General features: G+C 40.9%; 4 protein-coding genes across 6 annotated transcripts; 2 read left to right on the top strand and 2 right to left on the bottom strand.

Moving 5' to 3' along the window:
* The first annotated feature begins 18 nt into the window (after positions 1 to 18).
* On the top strand, positions 19 to 6,284 carry cnot9 (CCR4-NOT transcription complex subunit 9). Of its 2 annotated transcripts, XM_085385359.1 has the most exons (8): positions 22 to 357; positions 515 to 700; positions 1,550 to 1,665; positions 3,635 to 3,744; positions 3,838 to 3,947; positions 4,057 to 4,155; positions 5,178 to 5,269; positions 6,026 to 6,284. In XM_085385359.1, exons 1-8 carry the CDS (start codon positions 340 to 342, stop codon positions 6,192 to 6,194), a joined length of 900 nt encoding a protein of 299 aa, XP_085241485.1. In that variant the 5' UTR covers positions 22 to 339; the 3' UTR covers positions 6,195 to 6,284. The 2 variants fall into 2 exon arrangements, with proteins under 2 accessions (XP_085241484.1, XP_085241485.1); XM_085385358.1 differs by having other exon boundaries at positions 19 to 357; positions 3,635 to 3,947.
* Positions 6,285 to 8,010: 1,726 nt separating this feature from the next.
* Positions 8,011 to 11,936, top strand: LOC146651526 (uncharacterized). 2 transcript variants are annotated; one of them, XM_085384875.1, is made up of 8 exons: positions 8,011 to 8,342; positions 9,560 to 9,649; positions 10,683 to 10,762; positions 10,855 to 10,970; positions 11,064 to 11,161; positions 11,294 to 11,362; positions 11,432 to 11,490; positions 11,661 to 11,936. In XM_085384875.1, exons 1-8 carry the CDS (start codon positions 8,151 to 8,153, stop codon positions 11,779 to 11,781), a joined length of 825 nt encoding a protein of 274 aa, XP_085241001.1. In that variant the 5' UTR covers positions 8,011 to 8,150; the 3' UTR covers positions 11,782 to 11,936. The 2 variants fall into 2 exon arrangements, with proteins under 2 accessions (XP_085241001.1, XP_085241002.1); XM_085384876.1 differs by lacking the exon at positions 9,560 to 9,649.
* asnsd1 (asparagine synthetase domain containing 1) lies at positions 11,774 to 14,900 on the bottom strand. The gene is made up of 3 exons (XM_085384874.1): positions 13,494 to 14,900; positions 13,057 to 13,238; positions 11,774 to 12,139 (listed from the first exon to the last, which is right to left on the bottom strand). Exons 1-3 carry the CDS (start codon positions 14,898 to 14,900, stop codon positions 11,893 to 11,895), a joined length of 1,836 nt encoding a protein of 611 aa, XP_085241000.1. The 3' UTR covers positions 11,774 to 11,892.
* Positions 14,818 to 16,548, bottom strand: asdurf (ASNSD1 upstream open reading frame). The gene is made up of 4 exons (XM_085384877.1): positions 16,340 to 16,548; positions 16,101 to 16,154; positions 15,859 to 15,934; positions 14,818 to 14,959 (listed from the first exon to the last, which is right to left on the bottom strand). The coding sequence occupies exons 1-4, from the start codon at positions 16,412 to 16,414 to the stop codon at positions 14,919 to 14,921; spliced, it is 246 nt and encodes an 81-aa protein (XP_085241003.1). The 5' UTR covers positions 16,415 to 16,548; the 3' UTR covers positions 14,818 to 14,918.
* Positions 16,549 to 19,870: the final 3,322 nt, after the last annotated feature.

The raw sequence follows: 19,870 nt of genomic DNA, 5'->3' as shown, positions 1-19,870 counted from the left end.
CGCGATATTTCAGTTATTTGTATCAAGGCTGTCCACGGGTCTGCCAAGCTAAGCCTCGCTTTAGTTTTAGTATGAATTACGTTTAGTTTTGAGCTAATTAGTGTGGTTTAAAGCGCACAAATTAGACTGCTAGTGTTCCCTTTCCCCTTATTTCGGCGAATTTGAAGTTATGTTAATGTACACGGGTACTTGTCTTCATAGGCCAGGACATTTAGCAGCCAGCTCGGGCTAGCTTTGTGCTAGTTACGCCAACTTACTTGCATTGCAACCACGTTCACCACACTTAATCAAATTTAGTTGTTTATAACGACATAAAGACGCCACAAAGAGCTTCGGAGAATGCTTGCAACGGGAGCGGTGAGTGTAATTTCACCTTACTTTGCTTTGAAGTCTCGAACCGTCTTAACATGGAGCTTCCTCATCCTTTTGTTTGATTTACATTAAACATCGACCACCCATTCTCAAACACAGACCCAAGACGACATGCTTTTTAAACTCATTTTGCCTTTTGCAGGCTGTATCTAATGTCACAGCCCTGGCTCAGGTAGACCGGGAAAAGATCTACCAGTGGATCAATGAGTTGTCCAGCCCAGAGACCAGAGAGAATGCCCTGCTGGAGCTCAGCAAGAAACGCGAATCTGTGCCAGACCTGGCACCGATGCTTTGGCATTCCTGTGGCACTATCGCTGCTCTCCTGCAGGTAAGATCTGTTGCCTCTCTACCAGTTGGAAATCAGGATTTTTTATTATTTTTTTTATGCTTCAAATCTACATCGGAACCACAAACCTGAATCTTTAACCCTATGGCATAACTGGACATGCACCCTTCTAGAAATTTAATACACACAGCATCCAGAGCACGTACTGTGATTGGCCTACCCAGTGCTATAGATTTCCCACTGTTAATTTCATCTTAGTTTTTGAATTTCTCAGTGACAGAATAACATCATCTCCTCAATATAAGGATTCACAAATGTCAACAAATTACTGGAGAAAGATATAGAGGTAATAAAGTACCAGCATTTTATTTGTTCCTGTAGGCTGGCTCCACATATAAAACACCAGAAGACACACTAATTAACACATAATGCACAAACACATAAATGATGTTGACAACATGGCTACTTACATAAGCTATGCCATAGGCTTGACAAAGATTCAGCACAACCATCAGGGACTACAAGTCATGCCATGTTTGCATGGCAGCTAGGCCTTACAGACCACTCGCATGAAGTGAGCTTCTTCATTACTCTGAATTGTTTTGCTATATTATTTTTATTTATATAATATGTTGCATTGGTACTTGTTGTTAAGAGCTCTTAGTATATTTTAAAACTTGACCTGAATTATAAGACTTCCAGGGCACTAGGTCTTGAAATGGTTGTAAGCGTTTTTTTAATCTCTACCTACCATTAGAGTTTATACCACTTGTTGAGTTAATACCTGTGAGTTAATACCACAGAGATGACGGAGTAATCCATCATCTCTATAGTTCTGTTTGCCCAGTGTCATTTGCTGTGCACCATTGATGCATTCCTTTCTCTTTGTAGGAAATAGTGAACATCTATCCATCCATTAACCCACCGACACTCACAGCACATCAGTCTAACAGAGTGTGCAACGCCTTGGCACTCCTGCAATGTGTTGCCTCACACCCAGAGACACGGTAAGGGGACAATTGGAAGCTTTAATTGTGTAATACTAAAGAAAAACCTTTACTACAGAGCAGATTGAGTTTTATCCACTTTGCCTTCATTTGTTCTGTTTCAATCAGGAATTTCAGGAAACTAAACTACAACCATGCTTCTTTTTTTGTTTTACCTCATCTTTTCTTTTCACTGATACAAACAAGGCTTTTAAGCCTTAAATGAAAGTACCTAATTTTCTGCACTATAAGGTGCACTTAAAATGCTTTAATTTTCTCAAATATCAGCAGTGCACCTTATAATCTGGTGCACCTAATGTATGAATTCTGGTTGTGCTTACTGAACCGATTTTATGTGGTACACGGCACTCAAAAATCTGTCAAAATGTTTTAGTACGACTTTAGTAAGTTACGAAGCCGCACCGCTTGATGGATTGTCAGAGCATTACAGCTACCGTAGTCAGGAGCCTCACAGACTGAGTATCTGGGTCCAAAACGCCGTCCCCTTCAGGTCCCAAATTCAAACGAACACTGAGAGTTAAAAACTTTCTAAATTCTTTCATCTTTAATAAAAATAATCAGTGTTGCTGCTTTACCAGGTGTAACAATTAAGTTTAACATCGAGGCATCCATGAAAACAGAATTTATTAAATTTAACAGAGTTAGATGTTAGCAGGAAGTTAGCTCGCTAGTTTCCATCTAAACATGATATAGGATGTTCTGACTGAGAGATTTCTTAAAGAATTAAAACATACAGCTCTGCTATCACTTCCATACCGAGCCCTGCAAGGGACATGGGAGAAAAAAAAATTAAGATGAAGTTTTGTGAGATCCCACAAACGGTTTGCAAGATCTCACAAACGGAGATCTTGCACTGGTATGCTTCGCAGGTCACATTTGAAGGCCGAGTCAGTGTATCCTTCGTTACCCAACCTATCCCAGAATTCATAGCGTGGCCCAGCCAATTCGTTTCTAACAATGGCGCCAGCTAGTTGGTTTTAATATTACTTTTTCTGGGTCACAAAATAAACTTTTAAGATATTTTCAGGCGTGAATGTAGCTGTGTAAACATCAAATATCTGCTCGGTTTATCAAGACATCACATATTTGCAAAAGTGCTCCGACGTTTTCAGAGACGTCTGTTACCCACCATCTCGAAGCTAACAGGAGGTCGAGGCCCACTACAACCGGGGGGGAAAAGGCACATCGTGCCTTAACCTCCCGGTCGGCTTCGAGCTGTGCACATCACTAAATACCAGCTTGTCCAACTTCAGTAAACCAACGAACATCACTGCTGTGATCGTTAGCGACACAGCTATGTTAGCGTAACAAAAACACAGTGTGTGTGTATGTGTTAGTCCCCATAGGGAAATAGTTCCCATTCACCCAGTGAAGCAGTGGGCAGCCACCAATGCAGCGCCCGGGGAGCAGTGTGTATGGACGGTACCTTGCTCAGGGGTACCTCAGGGTAGCCGTTCAGTGGAGTTGAACCCCCGACTTTCCGATCATGGGGCCACCACTCTACCTACTGAGCTATCCCTGGCCACCACCAGTGAAGCTGGAGGATGAACGCTAACTTTTTTCCACTCAATAAAAGTTAACATGAGGGTTAAGAACAAATGCAATCGCATGGCAGGATGCTGTAAACAGACCAAACTTCAGTCAGAAGAACAACTGAGATAATCCATCCACAATATGAGGTTAGTCACTAATATACTGCAACAACATGTGAAAGAGCAGCTGTGAGAGAATTAAACATTAATGGATCAATGGTACGGAAGTGGAGGAAACAAGAAGAATGAGTTGAGTAAAGTTTGACTTATCTGACTGTTTTGTTTCGCTTGATGCACCGTATAATCTGGTGTGCCTTATGTATGAAAACAGACCCGTTAATCGACAGTGCGCCTTATGGTCCGGTATATGTGTTTGATATGAGTGTGGTTACACTGATTTAAAAGTATTTTTCTTTTAATTTTTAATATCTTGCCAGGTCGGCTTTCCTTGCAGCCCACATTCCCCTTTTCCTTTATCCCTTTTTGCACACTGTGAGCAAAACGCGCCCATTCGAGTACCTGCGCCTCACCAGCCTTGGAGTCATAGGTATGCTCTCCTCTCATTGTATTATGAAAAGAGTTTTTATCATTCAAAGTGTGTGTGTACAGGTATTAAGATGTCTGTTTGTACTTAATGTAGGTGCCTTGGTCAAAACAGATGAACAAGAAGTGATTAACTTTCTTCTCACAACTGAAATCATCCCGCTTTGTCTCCGCATTATGGAATCAGGAAGTGAGCTCTCTAAGACGGTACGGAGCTATTCTGTTTTTAAAATAGTCTGAACCTTTACAGATAGCCCGCAGCATAATATTGACACCTACTAGTGAGAAATCTTTATACGCATGTTTGTTTTTTCAGGTTGCTACCTTCATACTGCAGAAGATACTGCTTGATGACACAGGGCTGGCTTACATATGCCAGACTTATGAGCGTTTCTCCCATGTGGCAATGATCCTTGTAAGTGTTTGCTGTAAAGATATGCATGGACATGATCAGATAGACTTTCTGTGACACATCATCGATTACAAGAAGATGGTTTAGTCTCACTGATTTCTGTTTGTAATTTGTTGAAAAGTCCAGACAGAATTAAAAACTTTTGTTAACCGTTCGGAATAAACAGGCACAGACTGATATTTAAAAACCAGTTGTCTGTTCAAAGCTTTTTACAAACTGACCAGAAGAAAATCTGCATCAAGTCATATCTTTACTTCGCTGTCAATTATGTCCAAGCAGAAATGGTCCACAGTTAAAAAAAATTTAACAATTAATTTTCAGTCATTATCAGCAAATGAAATACTTCAGAACGTAAACTTCATATTAAAACTAAACTTGATTTTTCAAAAGGAATCAGTTCGTTGCACTGCAGTTCGAACCCTAGAGTCTCTTGTTTATGTTTCTTTTTGGTGTTTTAAAAACCCAACTGGGCACGGACATCACAAATTAGCCCAGGCTGCAGTGGCGTGCAGCATGGTTCATGTCACATGATTGAGCCTATAAAATAAATTTAAAAAAATAAACCCTTGAGAAGTTGAGAGCAGCATAGTAACAATATTTACTGCACTCCACTGATTTGATTTATGTAATCCATATACAGGGGGCTGATCAAATGTACCAAGGACAGAAGAAAATGCCCCCATGTCACATTCATTACCTTTGATGTGTAAACAGCACGCTGTAAAATCCTGTCACGTGTTCACAGCTGAACTTTAATCTTCAGTCAGAATAAAAATATTGATCCAGTTCGGTGGTTCTCAAACTGTGAGGTGTGGGCAACCTGGTGAAATCATTAGGAGGGAAAAAAGTCAAATAAATCGAGACATTAACAAGAGTTTCCTGAGGCTTTCACACTGACCTTTAACTCAAATGTAGTTTGAGTGCTTTCTTTAAATAATAATTTGTTGATTTGTGGCGTGTGGGTCGGGATCTTTGTTTGCTGGATGTAACTGTAGCTGTTGTCTCCATCATGTTTGCATCTTCAGGGTAAAATGGTGCTGCAGCTCTCCAAAGAACCATCAGCTCGGCTGCTGAAGCACGTCGTCCGCTGCTACCTTCGCCTTTCAGATAATCTCAGGTACAGCATCTTTACTCTGTTGCAGTTTATTGTGTGCTTGCAACCTTGCGCCACGGACCGGTTTATGCCCGACAATATTTTCACAGACCGGCCTTTAAGATGTCGCGGATAAATACAACAAAATAAAACTAGTACCGGTACCGAAAAAAAAGAAAATTTATTCATAACACACGTGAAAAGACCAAGGAAAACCGAGTAAACGATAAAAACGATAACAAAATAACGCTGAAAACCGATAAAAACCCTGAAAACTATACATTTCACACCTGAGCCTCAACTCTCGCGGCCCGGTACCAAATGACTCACGGACCGATACCGGTCCGAGGCCAGGGGGTTGGGGACCGCTGCTGTATAACACTGGCTTCGCTGTTTGAAGACTTCAATCAGCTTGCCACTAGGAGAAGCTATTGCAAAAATACACTGGTAGTTTTTACACCATGAGATGTTTATGTGTGTAAAAACAGTTCATGGTAACAGGTTGTATTAGATGTAATAGCTGCAGCTTTACTTGAAACACTTGGGAATAACTACATAGACAGAAAAATGCACTACATGTTGAAGCTGTTCATCGTTTAGGAATATTATATTTTTGTTTATTCTGATGATTTTTTGTTTTTGCCTTACTCTTCTTTCTAACCTGACATTAATTATTTGGAAAAATATATCTGCACTTTCATTGAGTGTTTTCATCAAGTTTGAAGTTCAATTTCATTTGAAGTGATATTAAAAGGAGGTTTTGTGTTGTTCCTTCCTCAGAGCCAGAGAGGCACTCCGTCAGTGTCTACCCGACCAGCTGAAGGACAGCACCTTCGCCCAGGTGCTGAAGGATGACACCACCACCAAACGCTGGCTGGCTCAGCTGGTCAAAAACCTGCAGGAGGGCCAAGTGACCGACGCCCGGGGCATCCCGCTGGCCCCGCAGTGAAGAATTCACAGGAGACACAAACGGACTTGAATTTGTATTCTGTCACATGTGGTGCTAAGACTGAAAAGTAAACAACATGATGGAAGAAGATATTTTTGCTCTTGGGTCATTTATTTTTCCACATCTTCTTTATAGGAACCCAGACTGTATGATTTCCAAGACTTTTGTGAATATTTGAAAATCCAATAATGATACATAGGCTGATGTTTTCCTTGAAACAGCTTGATAAAGAAATGTTTAGGTAGGAGATTTTGCGGTTGAAAAAAGGAAAACAGTAACACTCCTGCATTTCTGTTAACAGCGAAATTAACTGACGTTTACTTTTTAGAAAGTAAATAAATATGCATTAAAATGCATTCCTTTTATATGAAACAACAGACAAACTAATAATAAAATGTGTCTATTGCTGCAGTAACTACAAATACATTTTGCCATAATTATCACCACAGATTACTGGTAAATTAAAATAAGATGGTACTGGCTGTAAATATCCTGCTATCACTGGATCCTACAGTTACATCCCACATTACATACATACTCTTGTTTGTTGTGTTTCTAATGGGACTACTTCCAGATGTGCACACTGGTATGTGCAGCAGTTTAGTAATACAGTGATATTCTGTACATTTGCTGGCACATTTGTGTAAAGAAAAAAGGTTTCTGTTCTGAATAAATCTCTGAGCTAGACAGCACTTGTTGGCAATATTTCACAAATAAACAATTTTACACCAAACTCCTGCCCCTGGCAGTGCCCTTTATGTGTGATTAGACTATCTATGGAATTTGACTGTCAATCTATAGCTCAATAATACGACTGCAATATGTCTTCAATACGACTGCAAGCACTTTTTTAATTGAAATGGTTCCATTATTTGCGGCTTTGTTGTTTAACAGCTAAAATCCTACAAATCTTTATTTACAGTGAAATTCCTCGGAGAATTACTTTTAATTTAGAAAGTAGCAACTGGAAGCGATGGTCTCAGTGTTTGAGGGGACAGTACGGATCCACCATGGAGGTTAAGGCAATAAGAAGAAAGTATATCTCACTTCCTCTTTCCCCTAAAGTAAGAGGTTAACTTTAAAATCATAAATGAGGTTTATCCAACCAATGAATTCTTAAAACGGAAATTTAACTTAGATGTGAACGCCTTCACATTTTGTGACAGTGATATTGAAAGTCTGGATCACTTGTTTTTCTACTGTGAATCAGTGCACCCCTTCTGGATTGACATGTGGAGCTGGCTACAGTTCAGGAGAATTCAGTTACCACATTTGATGATGACAGTAATAAAATTTGGAATACTTGCTGAGAATGCAGATTTTGACTTGTTGATTAGGACGTTTTTGTTACTGGGAAAAAAATTTATTCACAAATGCAGATATTTTAAAGCTAAACCACGTATAAACAGATGGCTGAATGACTTTAAACTCTGGGCTAAATCGCTGAAACTTGTGAATAACAAGAAAGCTCATAAACTTATTGTATTATTTAACAAGTTTAATCTATGTTAAAAAAGAAACCTCCCTATTTAATGATCATGATTGCCCTTTTTTGTTCATATAAATTTTTTCCTTTGGTTTTAAATCCTTCAATGACTGTTCTCTCTTTTTGTTCTAACTCTTTTTGGCTTTGTGTTTATTGTTTTTTTGTTTTTGTTTTGTTTTTGTTTTTTTTCTTCCTCTTTTGTCGTTGTAACGCTCAACCGAGGATATTACATATTCGGATTAATGATGGTGCCTTGTATGTTATACTGTTGATTATAAATAAAGTTCTTTAAAAAAAAAACTAGCGTCCTGCCATTAGTTGGACGCTAACCTCGCGAGAATATCCAGAAGTTGATCTATGGACGGGTTATCAAACTTTGCTCTCTCGGTTTATACCCGCTAATGTGCCGTTGAGTTTCCCCGTAAAGCACCTGACAGCTCGCCGGGAGCCCTTCGGATTACAGAGTTCAAATGAAAGCCGTGATTCTCGCCGCCGGGTACGGAACCAGGCTCCAGAGAGATGTGTTGGCGGACACCACCGGAAGGTTCGCCCACCTGGCGCACGTAGCCAAGCCGCTGCTGCCCGTCGGTCGGTGCCCTTTGAGCTCACACTGGATCCACGCGCTGACAGTGTCCAGCTCCGTGGACACCATCTATGTCGTGGTAAATAACCAGTAACTAGGTCCAATAACTGACTCCATTTCACAGGAATCTGATCCGACTCTGCGTAACTGTTAAAATGATAAACCAGGTTTGAATATGTGTGGACAACAGTGTTGGGGAGTAACGGAATACATGTACCGCCATTACGTATTTAAAATACAAAATATGAGTAGGGATGGGTATTGATAAGATTTTCACCATTTAGATTCCATTTTCGATTCTGTTTAACGATTCGATTCTTTATCGATTCTCTTATCGATTCTTTTTTTTTTAAAAAGGAGAACACTAAGGTCGATTAGCTTAGAACTTTGTTTTATAGCTTCTCTTTGAACAAGATAGAAATTTAGGAGTAACATGGCCTTACAAACCCAACAGTGAGATCTTAAGAGATCCAGCCTATGGCTCTTTAATGGGGTGTCACAGGGTCCCCAGGAAAAATAATTGTAAATGTAAAATAATAAAAGAAATATTCTTCTGTAGCAATAACAAAGTATAACATAAATTATTCTGTAGCAATTACACAAGAATATCCAGTAATGTCCCTGCCTACAATTAAACACACTCACTTACCGTAAATCGGGGGCATCTGCTGTGGCAAATGGGTGCAAGTCTTTTACCTCAAACTTAGTCACTGCTCGGTGACATTCGTCTATCCTGGCCTGAAAGGAGATGCTACCGGTAGACTGCAGCGAGAACTGCCAGCATCTGAGCCAGACTCTCTCTGTCTCTCTCATCATGGTCACCTAAATGCACAGTAATGTGCATTTAGGTGGGGCATGTATTCTGTAATCTGTAGTGGAATACATTTTAAAAGTAACCTTCCCAACACTGGTGGACAAACACATCAAAGATAGTTCCCTGATTCACTTTACATGTTAGTTAAATAGATAGAGATAAAGTGTTAGGCACAGCCCAGACAGCAAGGAGACATTGAACTGATGTTGATTTTTCATCTGATCCATCAGAATCGTCAGGATTGAAATGTCAATGAAATATCAATGTTGAAACAACATTAAAATACTGATGAAACCTGACATTGACATTGAAATAACATTGATTCATTGTTGTTCTGTTATTGTTGATTGTTGATCTATTTATAGTTGACTATGTGACAACAATCACGTAGTGAGTACCTTCTCTTCTGATGTAATGATTATGATAATGATCAGTAACGTGCAGGTCTGTGACCCACTCTTATCCTCTGCTGATCTCCACAGACCAACACTCTGTACCTCAGGGCGTTTGAAGAATGGGCAACAAATTTCACAAATGTCCAGATCCTCAGCGACCAGACGACAAGCAATGATGTAATCCTTTACACTCCGCTTCCATACCGTCCTCTGACCTGTAATCTAAAGATTTTTTTACACATGCCCCGCAGCACTGAGCAGTGTTGGTCAAGTTACTTGAAAAAAGTAATCCTGCTACTTTACTGATTACTTATTTTCAAAAGTAATTAGTTACTTTTTAAAACATGATTTATCCCCTAAATACGTAATAAAGCGATAGATCTTTCAGCCCAATTCTACTTTTTCTGCATAATCCATCATATAAAATGTAATCAAATGAAAAAGTCTCTTTTTAAAACTTGTTTTATTAGTTTTAATCTTTTAACTTTATGCATCAAGCAAGCATTAAATGCTATGCAACATTCTCTGACTGGAAGAAATTTGTTTAACATTTAAACCTATTTTCTGCATATTCCAGCATATAAAATTAAATAGTTTTTTGTTTACACTCACTCTTTCAAATAGATGCACGTAAAACGCAGCAGAAAATAAATAAAATCAAAGACTCAGCGGCCCTGTTGCTCTATTTTCACCTGTATAGCAGGAGTGGGGCAGGCGGAGGTTTGCCCTGGTGCAGGTGTGCCGCAGCGGTCAGTGGAAGAATTTGGCAGTTTCTCTGTAAATTTCACATTCCAGCGGCAGCGTATTTGGTGCTTGCTCGGACGTTTAGGGGTTTTCTTCCCATGCAGTGAGCAGCGAACGATAATGTTTTTGACACTTTTTACGGAATCAAACTCAAAGTAAGGTCCGTTCTTCCACGCTTTAAACGCTGCACGGTCATACTCTCTCCTGCACACAGCTGTTGCCACTCGCTTACGTCATTGTCATGAGACACTCTCGCAAAAAAAATCACGGTTTTAGTAACGCAGTAATGCAGCGTGCTTACGGGAAAGTAAGTAAGTAACAGTAATCTAATGAAGGTAAACTTTTGCATAGTTTCATTAAATATGCTAAAGCTCTTGTACATTAAGTAAGCTGTTGATTCCGATGTCAGGCAGGGATTTTCTTCTCAGATCTGGTTGATTACCTGGACTGATTTGTCCTTCACCAGGAACGACTGGGCGCCGTGGCCTGCCTGCAGCTCGCTGTGAAGCACTTTAACATAGAAGATCATGTCATAGTTATCGGAGGGTAAGTTTGTGTTCCTTAGCTCATGGTAAACTGTAGTTTTGAGTGTGTAAACAGCTCTGAGATGTAGCTCTCTCCCTGTCCATCCTGAACAGTGACACCCTCTTCAAAGAAGATTTCAGCCTCAGGAAAGTTAAAGAGAGGTTCTCTGATGTCCAGTCGAAGTGTGAAGACAGTTGCCTTGTGCTGTCGTATCAGTGCAGAGACGAGGGTGAGGTTAATAAAGCTGTTCACGTGTCCAACATCAGCCGTGGCTTTGAGTCTTCTTCCCAGTTAGTTCTGTATTTTATGTTTGTGTGTTCAGAAACCCAGAAATATGGAATCCTGGAGGCAGACACTGATCTTCGTGTCCTCTGTATGAAGGAGAAGCCTCTTCCCTCAGAGACAAAGTCCAGGAGAGCAGTAAGTTCAACACAAATGGTCAGAATGTGGTAAAATATACACTCAGGGATCTTAGGGTTAAAGACTGTAAATGAAAGATGGAACTTTACTACCCGGACTCAGAACACAGAGCTGACTATTTTTGGTTTTCAGTGCCCTTGTTTCTACGTGTTTTCAAAAAGAAGTCTTCGTCTGTTGGACACTTTCCTTGAGGAAAAGAAGGTAAACGAAATAAGCCGACACTCCACAATTATGTTTTTATTATTAACGAGAAGCTTAATATTTCCACAGGATGCTCCAATCACAGAGAAAGACGCTCCCGGAAACTTTGTGTCTTGGCTCATTCCGAGGTAATTTCAGCTGGGAGAAATCTGAGTTTTACTCCAAATAAATAATTTCCGCTTTTTGTGTGTTTCAGAAGGAATCAGGGTTTCATTTTGAATCTGTTCTTGTATTTTTCATATACTTAAATGACACTCAAGCTTAGATGATGGCAGACTGTTGTATTCTTTTTTTTCAGGAAACCTGTTTACATTCAGGAAATTTCTGGGCGTTTTGATGTTGGAAACTTGCCATCATATGTTGAATGTGATCTGTACTTCAAAGAAAAACTTCAGGACGTTGAGTCGTACATGGTGTAAAAGGACGTTTATTTTTTTTTAAACTGATCCAAGAAGAAAATTATCGTGTGTGACTGTAAATACACCTTTAAGTTTATGATCAATCTTTTCTATAAATGTTATTTTATTAATCTAAACAATGTGGAGTCTTGTGCATTTGTCCGAGGCCTTCTCGCGGCTGTTCTCCATCTTTGCGATGCGGGAGCCAAACTGCATGGCTCTCTTGGGCAGGACGGCCGATTGACCGAGGCCCAGTCGCCTTGCCGTCATCCTCAGGAGGAGTTTCTCGCCGACTCCTCGAGGAAGCGACAGATCGGCTTTCTGCCACACGGGAAGCGAATTCAAGTAGCTCACCACGTCTTCGTCCAAGTACGGAAACCTGCAGAGTCCACAGAGGAGAGCGCCTTTAATCTGCGGTGCTCAAAATAAATTCTACACTGAGCTGCAGTTTCAACCAGTACACCAGTCATGATTTCATACATGACATGAATTTTTTAAGAATAACAAGAGATAAAACACCCACTGTGATTTTTTTTAAGCCACCTTACACAGTGCTGTGGAGGCGAGCTGTATTAACTGTTCATGCCTCTCAGTTCAATTATGTGATTAAATGAAAAAATGAATCATAATTTGGCAAAAATGTTTATTTACACTAAAAAATCCAATTTGTTGTGCTCTTTGCACTTATTGACAAATAAAACTTATACCAGCTGATCTGCAAATAAGAGGACATTTATTCCACTTCGGGTATTTAAAGAGCTCAAACTTAGAGGAAAAAAAAGCTGAGACTTTATCATAATAAATCTTTTTTTTTTTTTTTTTAAATATAATTTGCGTATCGGCCAGAATTTCAAAACCCATTCCAGTTTACAACCTTATATTAAAGCTATGAAAGTGTGCTATTTAGCTTCATTATCAGTGTACAGACACCTCAGTTTAAAATCTCTGCCTGTAGAAAATTCACAGAAACGGACGGCACATCCTTCAAACAGAAACGGCATGCTGCTTAAATTTTAACCAGACATGAACAAAAATATTATTTTAAGTTGTTTTCATTTCAGTTTTTCCCTGAGTGGTTCCGCTTACTGACAGCAGGTGGCAGTAAAATGTTTTTAAAAACATGATAAAAATTTGTAAAAGCTGTGCTTTTTTTTTCTTTTTTTAAACATCAGGAAGGAAAACCACCTATCTGTTAGACATCAAGGATACACATGGGATGTTATAAAGACCCCAGATTCATTAAAATAAACATCTTACCCACCACACAGACAAAACAAGCTTCACTTGCAGACCTACCGAGCTTCCTTTCCATGGTCCCCGATCACTCTGTCGTCTCTGCCCAAATTCCTGGAGGAGATCCGGCCCAGCTCCATGGCCAGCTCCTGGATCAAGCCTTCGTGTCCAGAGGTCTTAAACCGGACTCGGTGCCTGGAGTAACCAGCCAGCTGCTCATCTGCTCCGATTCCGGTCAAAATGACCTGCACAAATCAGAAACGTCTCTGATAACAAGTTTTTAAAGTTAAATGTGGAATAATTCTGCTTTCCACCAGCTCTGTATTTTTCTAGCTCACAATAATCCTAATCTATCTTAAACTGGCCTTTAACACCATTTATGACCCAAACTCTTTTATTCCTGAGAATCCTCCTCAAACAACAGTTTCATCAAATTAAAAAAAAGTTATACTGAGCTCTCACACCCTCCTTCCTACAAAAGAAACTCCGCTCTTTGTCACCTTTGCCGACGACGTGAATGGCCTCTGGTGGTTTCCCTCCGCGATGAATCCCACTCCTCTTGCAGCGAACCAAACAGCACAGCCGATGCTGTCGTCCAGCACCGTGTCCAGCGGATGCACCAGGTGACAGACGTGCACCAGGCGCTTTTCCTGCAGCTCCTCCTGCGTTACGTTAATCTCCACAAAGTTCCACTTCCTCTCAGGGTTCAGTTCTTGTAGTTCCCTGAGCCCAGCTCTTCCAGTGATTCTGTCAGGAACATCAAAAGGGCTCAACACTTGGGAATTTCCCCGATCAGCTTTTAAATCTATGGGCTTATTTTTGGGCTTTCTCGAGGACTCGTTCTGCTTTTTGGGCTCCTGTAGTTTAAAGGCCACATTCAACAGGTCTACAGGCTCATGTGCAGGTACGTGACGGTCAGCTAAAGCAGCCAGGATCATTGAATCAATGCCTCCTGAGAAAAGTATGGCAACACGAGCACAGTCAATAGCAGGAGGAGAGAGGTTTAGAGCCCTGAAAGGTAGAGACTGAACGCGTCTCCTCACTGCCTCGCTGAGAACGTCGATGAGATGATTCACCTCATCAGTTTTCTCCTCACTGCCCAGCAGCTTCTCCAGATCCTCCACAGACAGACATGAGTTTGAGTGAATTTCTGTATCATTTAATGTTTCTGGAAGAGACACATTCATAGGTGGAACAGGTGAAGAGAGTTCAAGACCTGACTGGTTCATCACAGCACTGCAACCTCTCGGGATGGACTCCAACACCTGAGGTATGGTGTCATTACTGACATCACTTTCTGCATGAGCCCAAGGATAAACCTCAAATGCCACACAGCCAGCTTCTGCTGCCGCCTTGAGGTTAACCCTGAACACACCAGCTGCCGGGACTTCCTGCCACACGCACTGTTTGGGACCAGAAGTGTGAGCAGCCACAGAAGTTAGAGTCAGTTCGCCGGCCTCTGCGTCAAATGTCCATAATAAGCTCCGCCTACCAAAGAAATCTCGGCCAAACCACAGGTAGTCTCCTGCCTTCTGGTAGTAAACAAACCCCCATGGTCCACGAATAGCAGACAGGACAGTGAGAATCTCTGAAGGGGCATTGCAGGATGATAGCCGCTGAGCTAAAACCGTGGTGTCATTCTCCTCTGGCGTCACCGGCAGGCCACTGAAAATCTCTCCATTCCACAGCAGGATGTTTCCGGCGGCGTCTTGAAGCGGCTGAGCAGTGAGGAGACCTCTCATGTGAAGAACGTGAGCAGAGAATAAACAGCAATAGCTGAGATCTGAGCCTGTGATGGCGAGGTCCTGGCTCAAATTGGGCCCTCTCCTTTTTAAATGTTCATAAACTCTTTGATTCCACTGAGAGTGAGCGGACGCCAGACTCAGCGCACAGAAGATCCCACACATCACGGCGTTGCTGTGGCCTCAGATATCCTGAAGTTCCTTTTTCATATAATCAAGCTCCTCTGGAAACAGAACAATGCACTAGTTACATGATGCCATAACATTGTGCCTTCACTGTAGGCCTATTATGGCATAAAACACGCTGCTGACTGTTTAATTATTTAACAAAACAAAAAAAAAAAAAAAGGGGGGGGACCCTGTTCCCAACTTTACTGGCATCAAATTCAAAATGAGCAAATACAGGAAAAGCCAGCAAAGACAGAACACACAAAAACAGCCAAGCACTGAGACAACCAAGAATAACAAAACTTTCCAACATTTCCAGTGTTTGTTTTTACCTCACTGCAAATATTTCTCAAACCTACGTCTGAAAAAAGTCCTTTATTGAGCAGTTTCTCATGCATAAACTTAAAATAAACAATGCAGCTCAGAAACAATCCCACAGTGATGCCGGTGACTTTTCAATCTTTAGCTTGTCTTGATAACGACACCTGAAGTTTGATTGACATATTCTTGAAAATCTAATGGAGTTTTGTTCAGAAGAACTCTGGACTGGACGAGATGTTCTGGGCATGTACTAAAAGAGGAGGCCCTGGGATAGATACAGGACAGACTGGAGATATCACATCTCTCAGCTGGCCTGGAAACACATTGGTCTTCCTCCAAATTAGCAGGTGGAGGTGTTTAGGGAAGGGAGGTCTGGCCTTCTCTGCTTAGATTACTGCCCCCAGTCTCCCACTATCCTGGATAGCAGCAGAAAACGATTGGATGGATGGATGTTAAAAAATAAACAAAGCAGGATAAATCTGTTTTTTGCTTCTACCCTGTTTGACACATAATGTATCACATTTTTCAAAAATAATAAACTCTCAGTCAATTTTTTTTTTTTTTTTTTAGAATTTTTGTTCATCTTTACTTCCAAGTTTTCACCTCTCAACCAGAGACATTTCCATCATCTTACTTTTGCACGAAGTGAGTGTCTGACTTCTCTCTCCCACAAAGAAGATGTTACTGTTCCTCTGCTGGATGTAGACTTTCTGCGGGGGAAACAATCTGCATTAATCCACATTTATACTTTCAAAACACATGACTGCACCAGCCTAACAACATAGTAACCCATGTGATTTGCGTGTTTCCCATCATAACTGCACAAATAATGATGTGATCTAATAAATTTTGAGACTTTCCACTTCTTCCACTTACCCTGTTTTTCTTCAGATTGCAGAGCTCGTCCACAAGAACCTTCTGCTCTTTAATCTGTAACACGGAAAGTTTCACCGATAAAAACTACACTATCTGAATCTGTTAAGACACATAAAGCTAACAGAAGCGGCAGAATAATTATATATAACGAAAATAACCAAAAGTCTATGTATTTGGGAGACATCCGGTGGTCTGTAACAGCCACATTAGCCGTATTAGCATGTTTGGGCTAACGCTACCTTCTTGTTCAGTTCTTCTTTTACTGCGGCCTGTCCTTCAAACTGCTCGTCACTGCTGCAGCTTTTTGAAGACATGATGGTGCGAAGAAACGTAGAAAAAACTGTCCAGAGTTTTTATTAATAAAACCAAACCTGGTTCATACAGAGTAAGCTCATGCGTCTAACCAGAATGAAGCTTTTCCGGGTGCTGAATGTTCACACAGTTTGAACTCTACTGCCTCCTGCTGGTGGGCGGTGATATAGCCATTCAACTGAATCATTCATCTGTATCAAAAAATACAGATATTAATTTGTGCATGGTCGAATTTTTTTTTTAACTTTTTCTATTTGTTTTCTTTTTTTTTTTACAAGAGCAAACCACTTAAGTTTAAGACTTTCTTCAACCTCCAAAGGTAGCCAGCCTGAAACCCCTGGCATTTGTTTTGGCACTTACCTTGAAGCATTATCTAATTAACATTATTTTAATGTGCACCAAAACCAGTCAGTTTCAAAATAAGCCAAAGTCCATTCACTTAAACATGGCTGTCTATCTATGTTCATCTCACTAGGCTTTTATCAAAGTCAGCCTTGTTTGGAGCCTACTGAGGTGGTTCAGGTGATGTATGTCCAGGATGCCTCCTGGATTCCTCCTAGGTGAGGTGTTTTAGGCATTTTTTTTTTACTGGTAGGAGACCCTTCAATAGACCCGGGTCATGAAGGAGCGATTATGTCTCTCAGCCGGCTTGGACCGTCCTAAAAGAGCTGGAGAATGTGCCCGGGGAAAGTGAGGTCTAGGTATGACTGTCACTTTTCTCTCAATTAGGACCACAGATGTCAACCTGCCCCACACAGCAGACACACTTGGGTCTAATCTGGACGTCTTCAGTTAGCAAATATGCAGATCACACATCACAAACTCTGGGTTACTGCAGATGTCGGGTGGGCTAGATGCCACAGCACACCTGACATTCGGTCTATAAAGGTGAATTTGTGGCTCTGCTGAGCTAGCTAGACTCATCCTAATGACATTTAGGCCATTTAGGCCAAATCCGTCAAGCACCTTTTAAACTTGACAAACACACCTGCCTGAAGCCTCACGTTGCTTCGCTGTCCACTCAGCTGCAATGCCTTATTGATCGGAAACAGCTGTCAGATGTTTGCAGTCTCATTCCCTGAAAGCGAGGGCTGTCATTTCAGGAACAGCGGCCACAGGTTGCCACAGCCGGCCAGACTGTGACCCTTGATGTTTATTTTTCTGTGGTGGAGTTGTCAGGCACATATAAAACTCATTGGCCTTATATCCACAAAAACTAAACCGACCACAGCCCTGTTGTGCTCCCAAAACGGTGATTACGACCATTGTTTCTTTGGTCACTCAGATGGTTGGTCATCTTTCTGTATCAGGTGTTGTGACCTTGATACCTCAAGAGCCATGCCTCGGGTATTTGGATTTTATCAGATTTTGTTGAAATACGACTGAGCTGTTCTTTAACACCTTCATTGCAACAGAGCACAAAAAAAGAGGAGAAGCACAAAGAATAGATGAATAAGAGATTTCCCATCTTGCACCTGGATCCCTTCTTTAGCTGCGGCTGGTAAATGTGAGACAACTTTGAGCCACAAGAGGCAGGTCATCCAAATATTTTTATCCAGGAGTACAAATTTAGCTGATGTAAACACAGCTTGTTGTTGCACATCCCGGGATCCCTTCAGGGACAGACGTACCTGCAGGTCACATGACCACAAAATGACAGAGCAGCCGCCTGACCGCTGATGACAGCTACCTGACACAGCGGCCCACTAATAGTGGAGCTGGTAATCTGTTTGTAGCGGCTCAGTGTGTGCAGGCTTTGAGACGGTTGGGCGCTCTGTAAAAGATCACAAAGGAACTGAAGCTCCTATTGTCATCACCCGGCTCAAAATACGTGCTTATGTTACCTGTCGCTGTCAGTTTTGCTCCCTCATGCAATGAGACAGCACAGTATGCATATGCACTGCATTTGTTTTCATGTGCATTCACAGAGCTTCGTCCTAAAATAACTCAACCTCCAACCTGCTTGGATCACACATTAAGAGTTAAATTTAGGGCTGGATTAATCTACTGGAAGGAACCTGGGCTAAAAGAAGCTGCACTGATTCTCTTTGTGTCTGTAAATTAGTGGATTTGTTAGTAATTACCAGTTATCATGGTAAAACTCAACATCAAAACCACCAAGTATTCTTAAACACAGGACCTCCCGGGGGGTGGCGTCTTCAGGGGGATCCCCTTTGGGTCTTCTGGAATGCAGGGTGGTGCTCTAGGGCCAAAAACTGTAGTTCCTTTAGTGGCCACTTGAGACTTCCTCCATAAATTAGTCAAGTCCCATAGACTCCCAACTCTACAGCAGAAATAAACAAGTTTACAACCTGCTACAAAAAACAGTTTTGGTCTATCTGATTAGTTTCACCCTCCATAATAAGCTTTTAGTGGGTTAATATTTTTCAAAGTCATCCAGCTAGATTTCGATAAGGCTCAAAGTTAGAGCTGTGTCCAGTTTGATTGAGGAATGTGCTGAGACAAGGAGCCGTAGCCAACTGCTTTATCTTCTCTGAGTTACTGAAATATACCTCTCCATCATGGCCTGTTTGCAGTTTATTAATTGCATCAATATCAAAGCCCTCTCACTCTTTGACTTGTCTTTGCAAGGGTTCGTTTCACCCCCTTGTCTATATTCAGTCTTTATTTTTATACAATTAAAGTTCATTGAGCTGCAGCAGCTTTGTGCAATACTGTACTAGTGTTATCTGATACCTTAGGTCTCCATAGACTTCCAACTCAAGAAAACAAACATGGAGAAGGAAAAAATACAAACATGAATGCTGAGTCCAAAACTAAAGTGTGGCGTCAGAGTGGCTGCTGGTGACAGGTAGGTACGACGTTTTTGTTATGTTCCTCGAGCTGTTTTAAGGTGCAGGCGGACACATTGTCCTGTGGGAGGAGACCACAGACATGCAGCGGTGCTATTTCCATACAAGTGCAGAGTTAGTCTGAAACAAATTTTAGGTGGACAGTGCTTGTCTAAGTAATATCCAAATGAAAGTCAGGTGTCTTGTCAGGATCATGACAAGAAGATCAATGTCAATAGTTTTAATGAAGCATACAAAAAATGTATAAAACCTTTAACCTCTTATCAGATGCTAAGTAAGCACATTTTCAGGAACTGGAAATTGTGATGTTTATTATTTTAGTACTACCGTTCATCTATTATTAACTTTTCCATTGGGTGTTCCAAAAAGGTGGAAAGTCCAGTGAGAGCATTGTATTTATATAATCCTAAGCAGGACACCGATAACCTGGTAAATTAATATCTTATTCACATTTCTTCTAAGTGGAAGGTGCTCGTATTAACAAGGATAAGATAATAAAATTATTAACAAATTACACAGCTTGCAGAAAGTTAAAAAAAAAACCCATCCACTTCTAGTTAGCAACTTTTAAAACCACGAATTAACAGTTTGCATCACAGACAACTCAAATATTAGATTTAAAGAGGTCATGAACCAGATTACATC

Source organism: Rhamphochromis longiceps, linkage group LG16 (genome assembly GCF_057381845.1).
Source record: "Rhamphochromis longiceps isolate RC_006_pf linkage group LG16, R_longiceps_female_GT1.1, whole genome shotgun sequence".
NCBI lineage: Eukaryota > Metazoa > Chordata > Actinopteri > Cichliformes > Cichlidae > Rhamphochromis > Rhamphochromis longiceps.
Note: the sequence above shows the minus strand (reverse complement) of the source record. Positions and strands in the feature narration are given on the sequence as shown.

What these genes read in the sequence shown, in the direction of transcription:
- asdurf (XM_085384877.1), bottom strand. Translation starts at nt 16,414, where the DNA reads ATGTCTTCAAAAAGCTGCAGCAGTGACGAGCAGTTTGAAGGACAGGCC. An exon ending in AAGAAGAACTGAACAAGAAG is followed by an intron (nt 16,155 to 16,339) that starts GTAGCGTTAGCC and finishes TCCGTGTTACAG; the next exon opens with ATTAAAGAGCAGAAGGTTCT. An exon ending in GACACTCACTTCGTGCAAAA is followed by an intron (nt 14,960 to 15,858) that starts GTAAGATGATGG and finishes TTCTGTTTCCAG; the next exon opens with AGGAGCTTGATTATATGAAA.
- LOC146651526 (XM_085384875.1), top strand. Translation starts at nt 8,151, where the DNA reads ATGAAAGCCGTGATTCTCGCCGCCGGGTACGGAACCAGGCTCCAGAGA. An exon ending in ACCAGACGACAAGCAATGAT is followed by an intron (nt 9,650 to 10,682) that starts GTAATCCTTTAC and finishes GTCCTTCACCAG; the next exon opens with GAACGACTGGGCGCCGTGGC. An exon ending in CTTTCCTTGAGGAAAAGAAG is followed by an intron (nt 11,363 to 11,431) that starts GTAAACGAAATA and finishes ATATTTCCACAG; the next exon opens with GATGCTCCAATCACAGAGAA.
- asnsd1 (XM_085384874.1), bottom strand. Translation starts at nt 14,900, where the DNA reads ATGTGTGGGATCTTCTGTGCGCTGAGTCTGGCGTCCGCTCACTCTCAG. An exon ending in CATTCACGTCGTCGGCAAAG is followed by an intron (nt 13,239 to 13,493) that starts GTGACAAAGAGC and finishes TGATTTGTGCAG; the next exon opens with GTCATTTTGACCGGAATCGG. An exon ending in GACCATGGAAAGGAAGCTCG is followed by an intron (nt 12,140 to 13,056) that starts GTAGGTCTGCAA and finishes TGGACTCTGCAG; the next exon opens with GTTTCCGTACTTGGACGAAG.
- cnot9 (XM_085385358.1), top strand. An exon ending in CTATCGCTGCTCTCCTGCAG is followed by an intron (nt 701 to 1,549) that starts GTAAGATCTGTT and finishes TTCTCTTTGTAG; the next exon opens with GAAATAGTGAACATCTATCC. An exon ending in GCCTCACACCCAGAGACACG is followed by an intron (nt 1,666 to 3,634) that starts GTAAGGGGACAA and finishes ATATCTTGCCAG; the next exon opens with GTCGGCTTTCCTTGCAGCCC.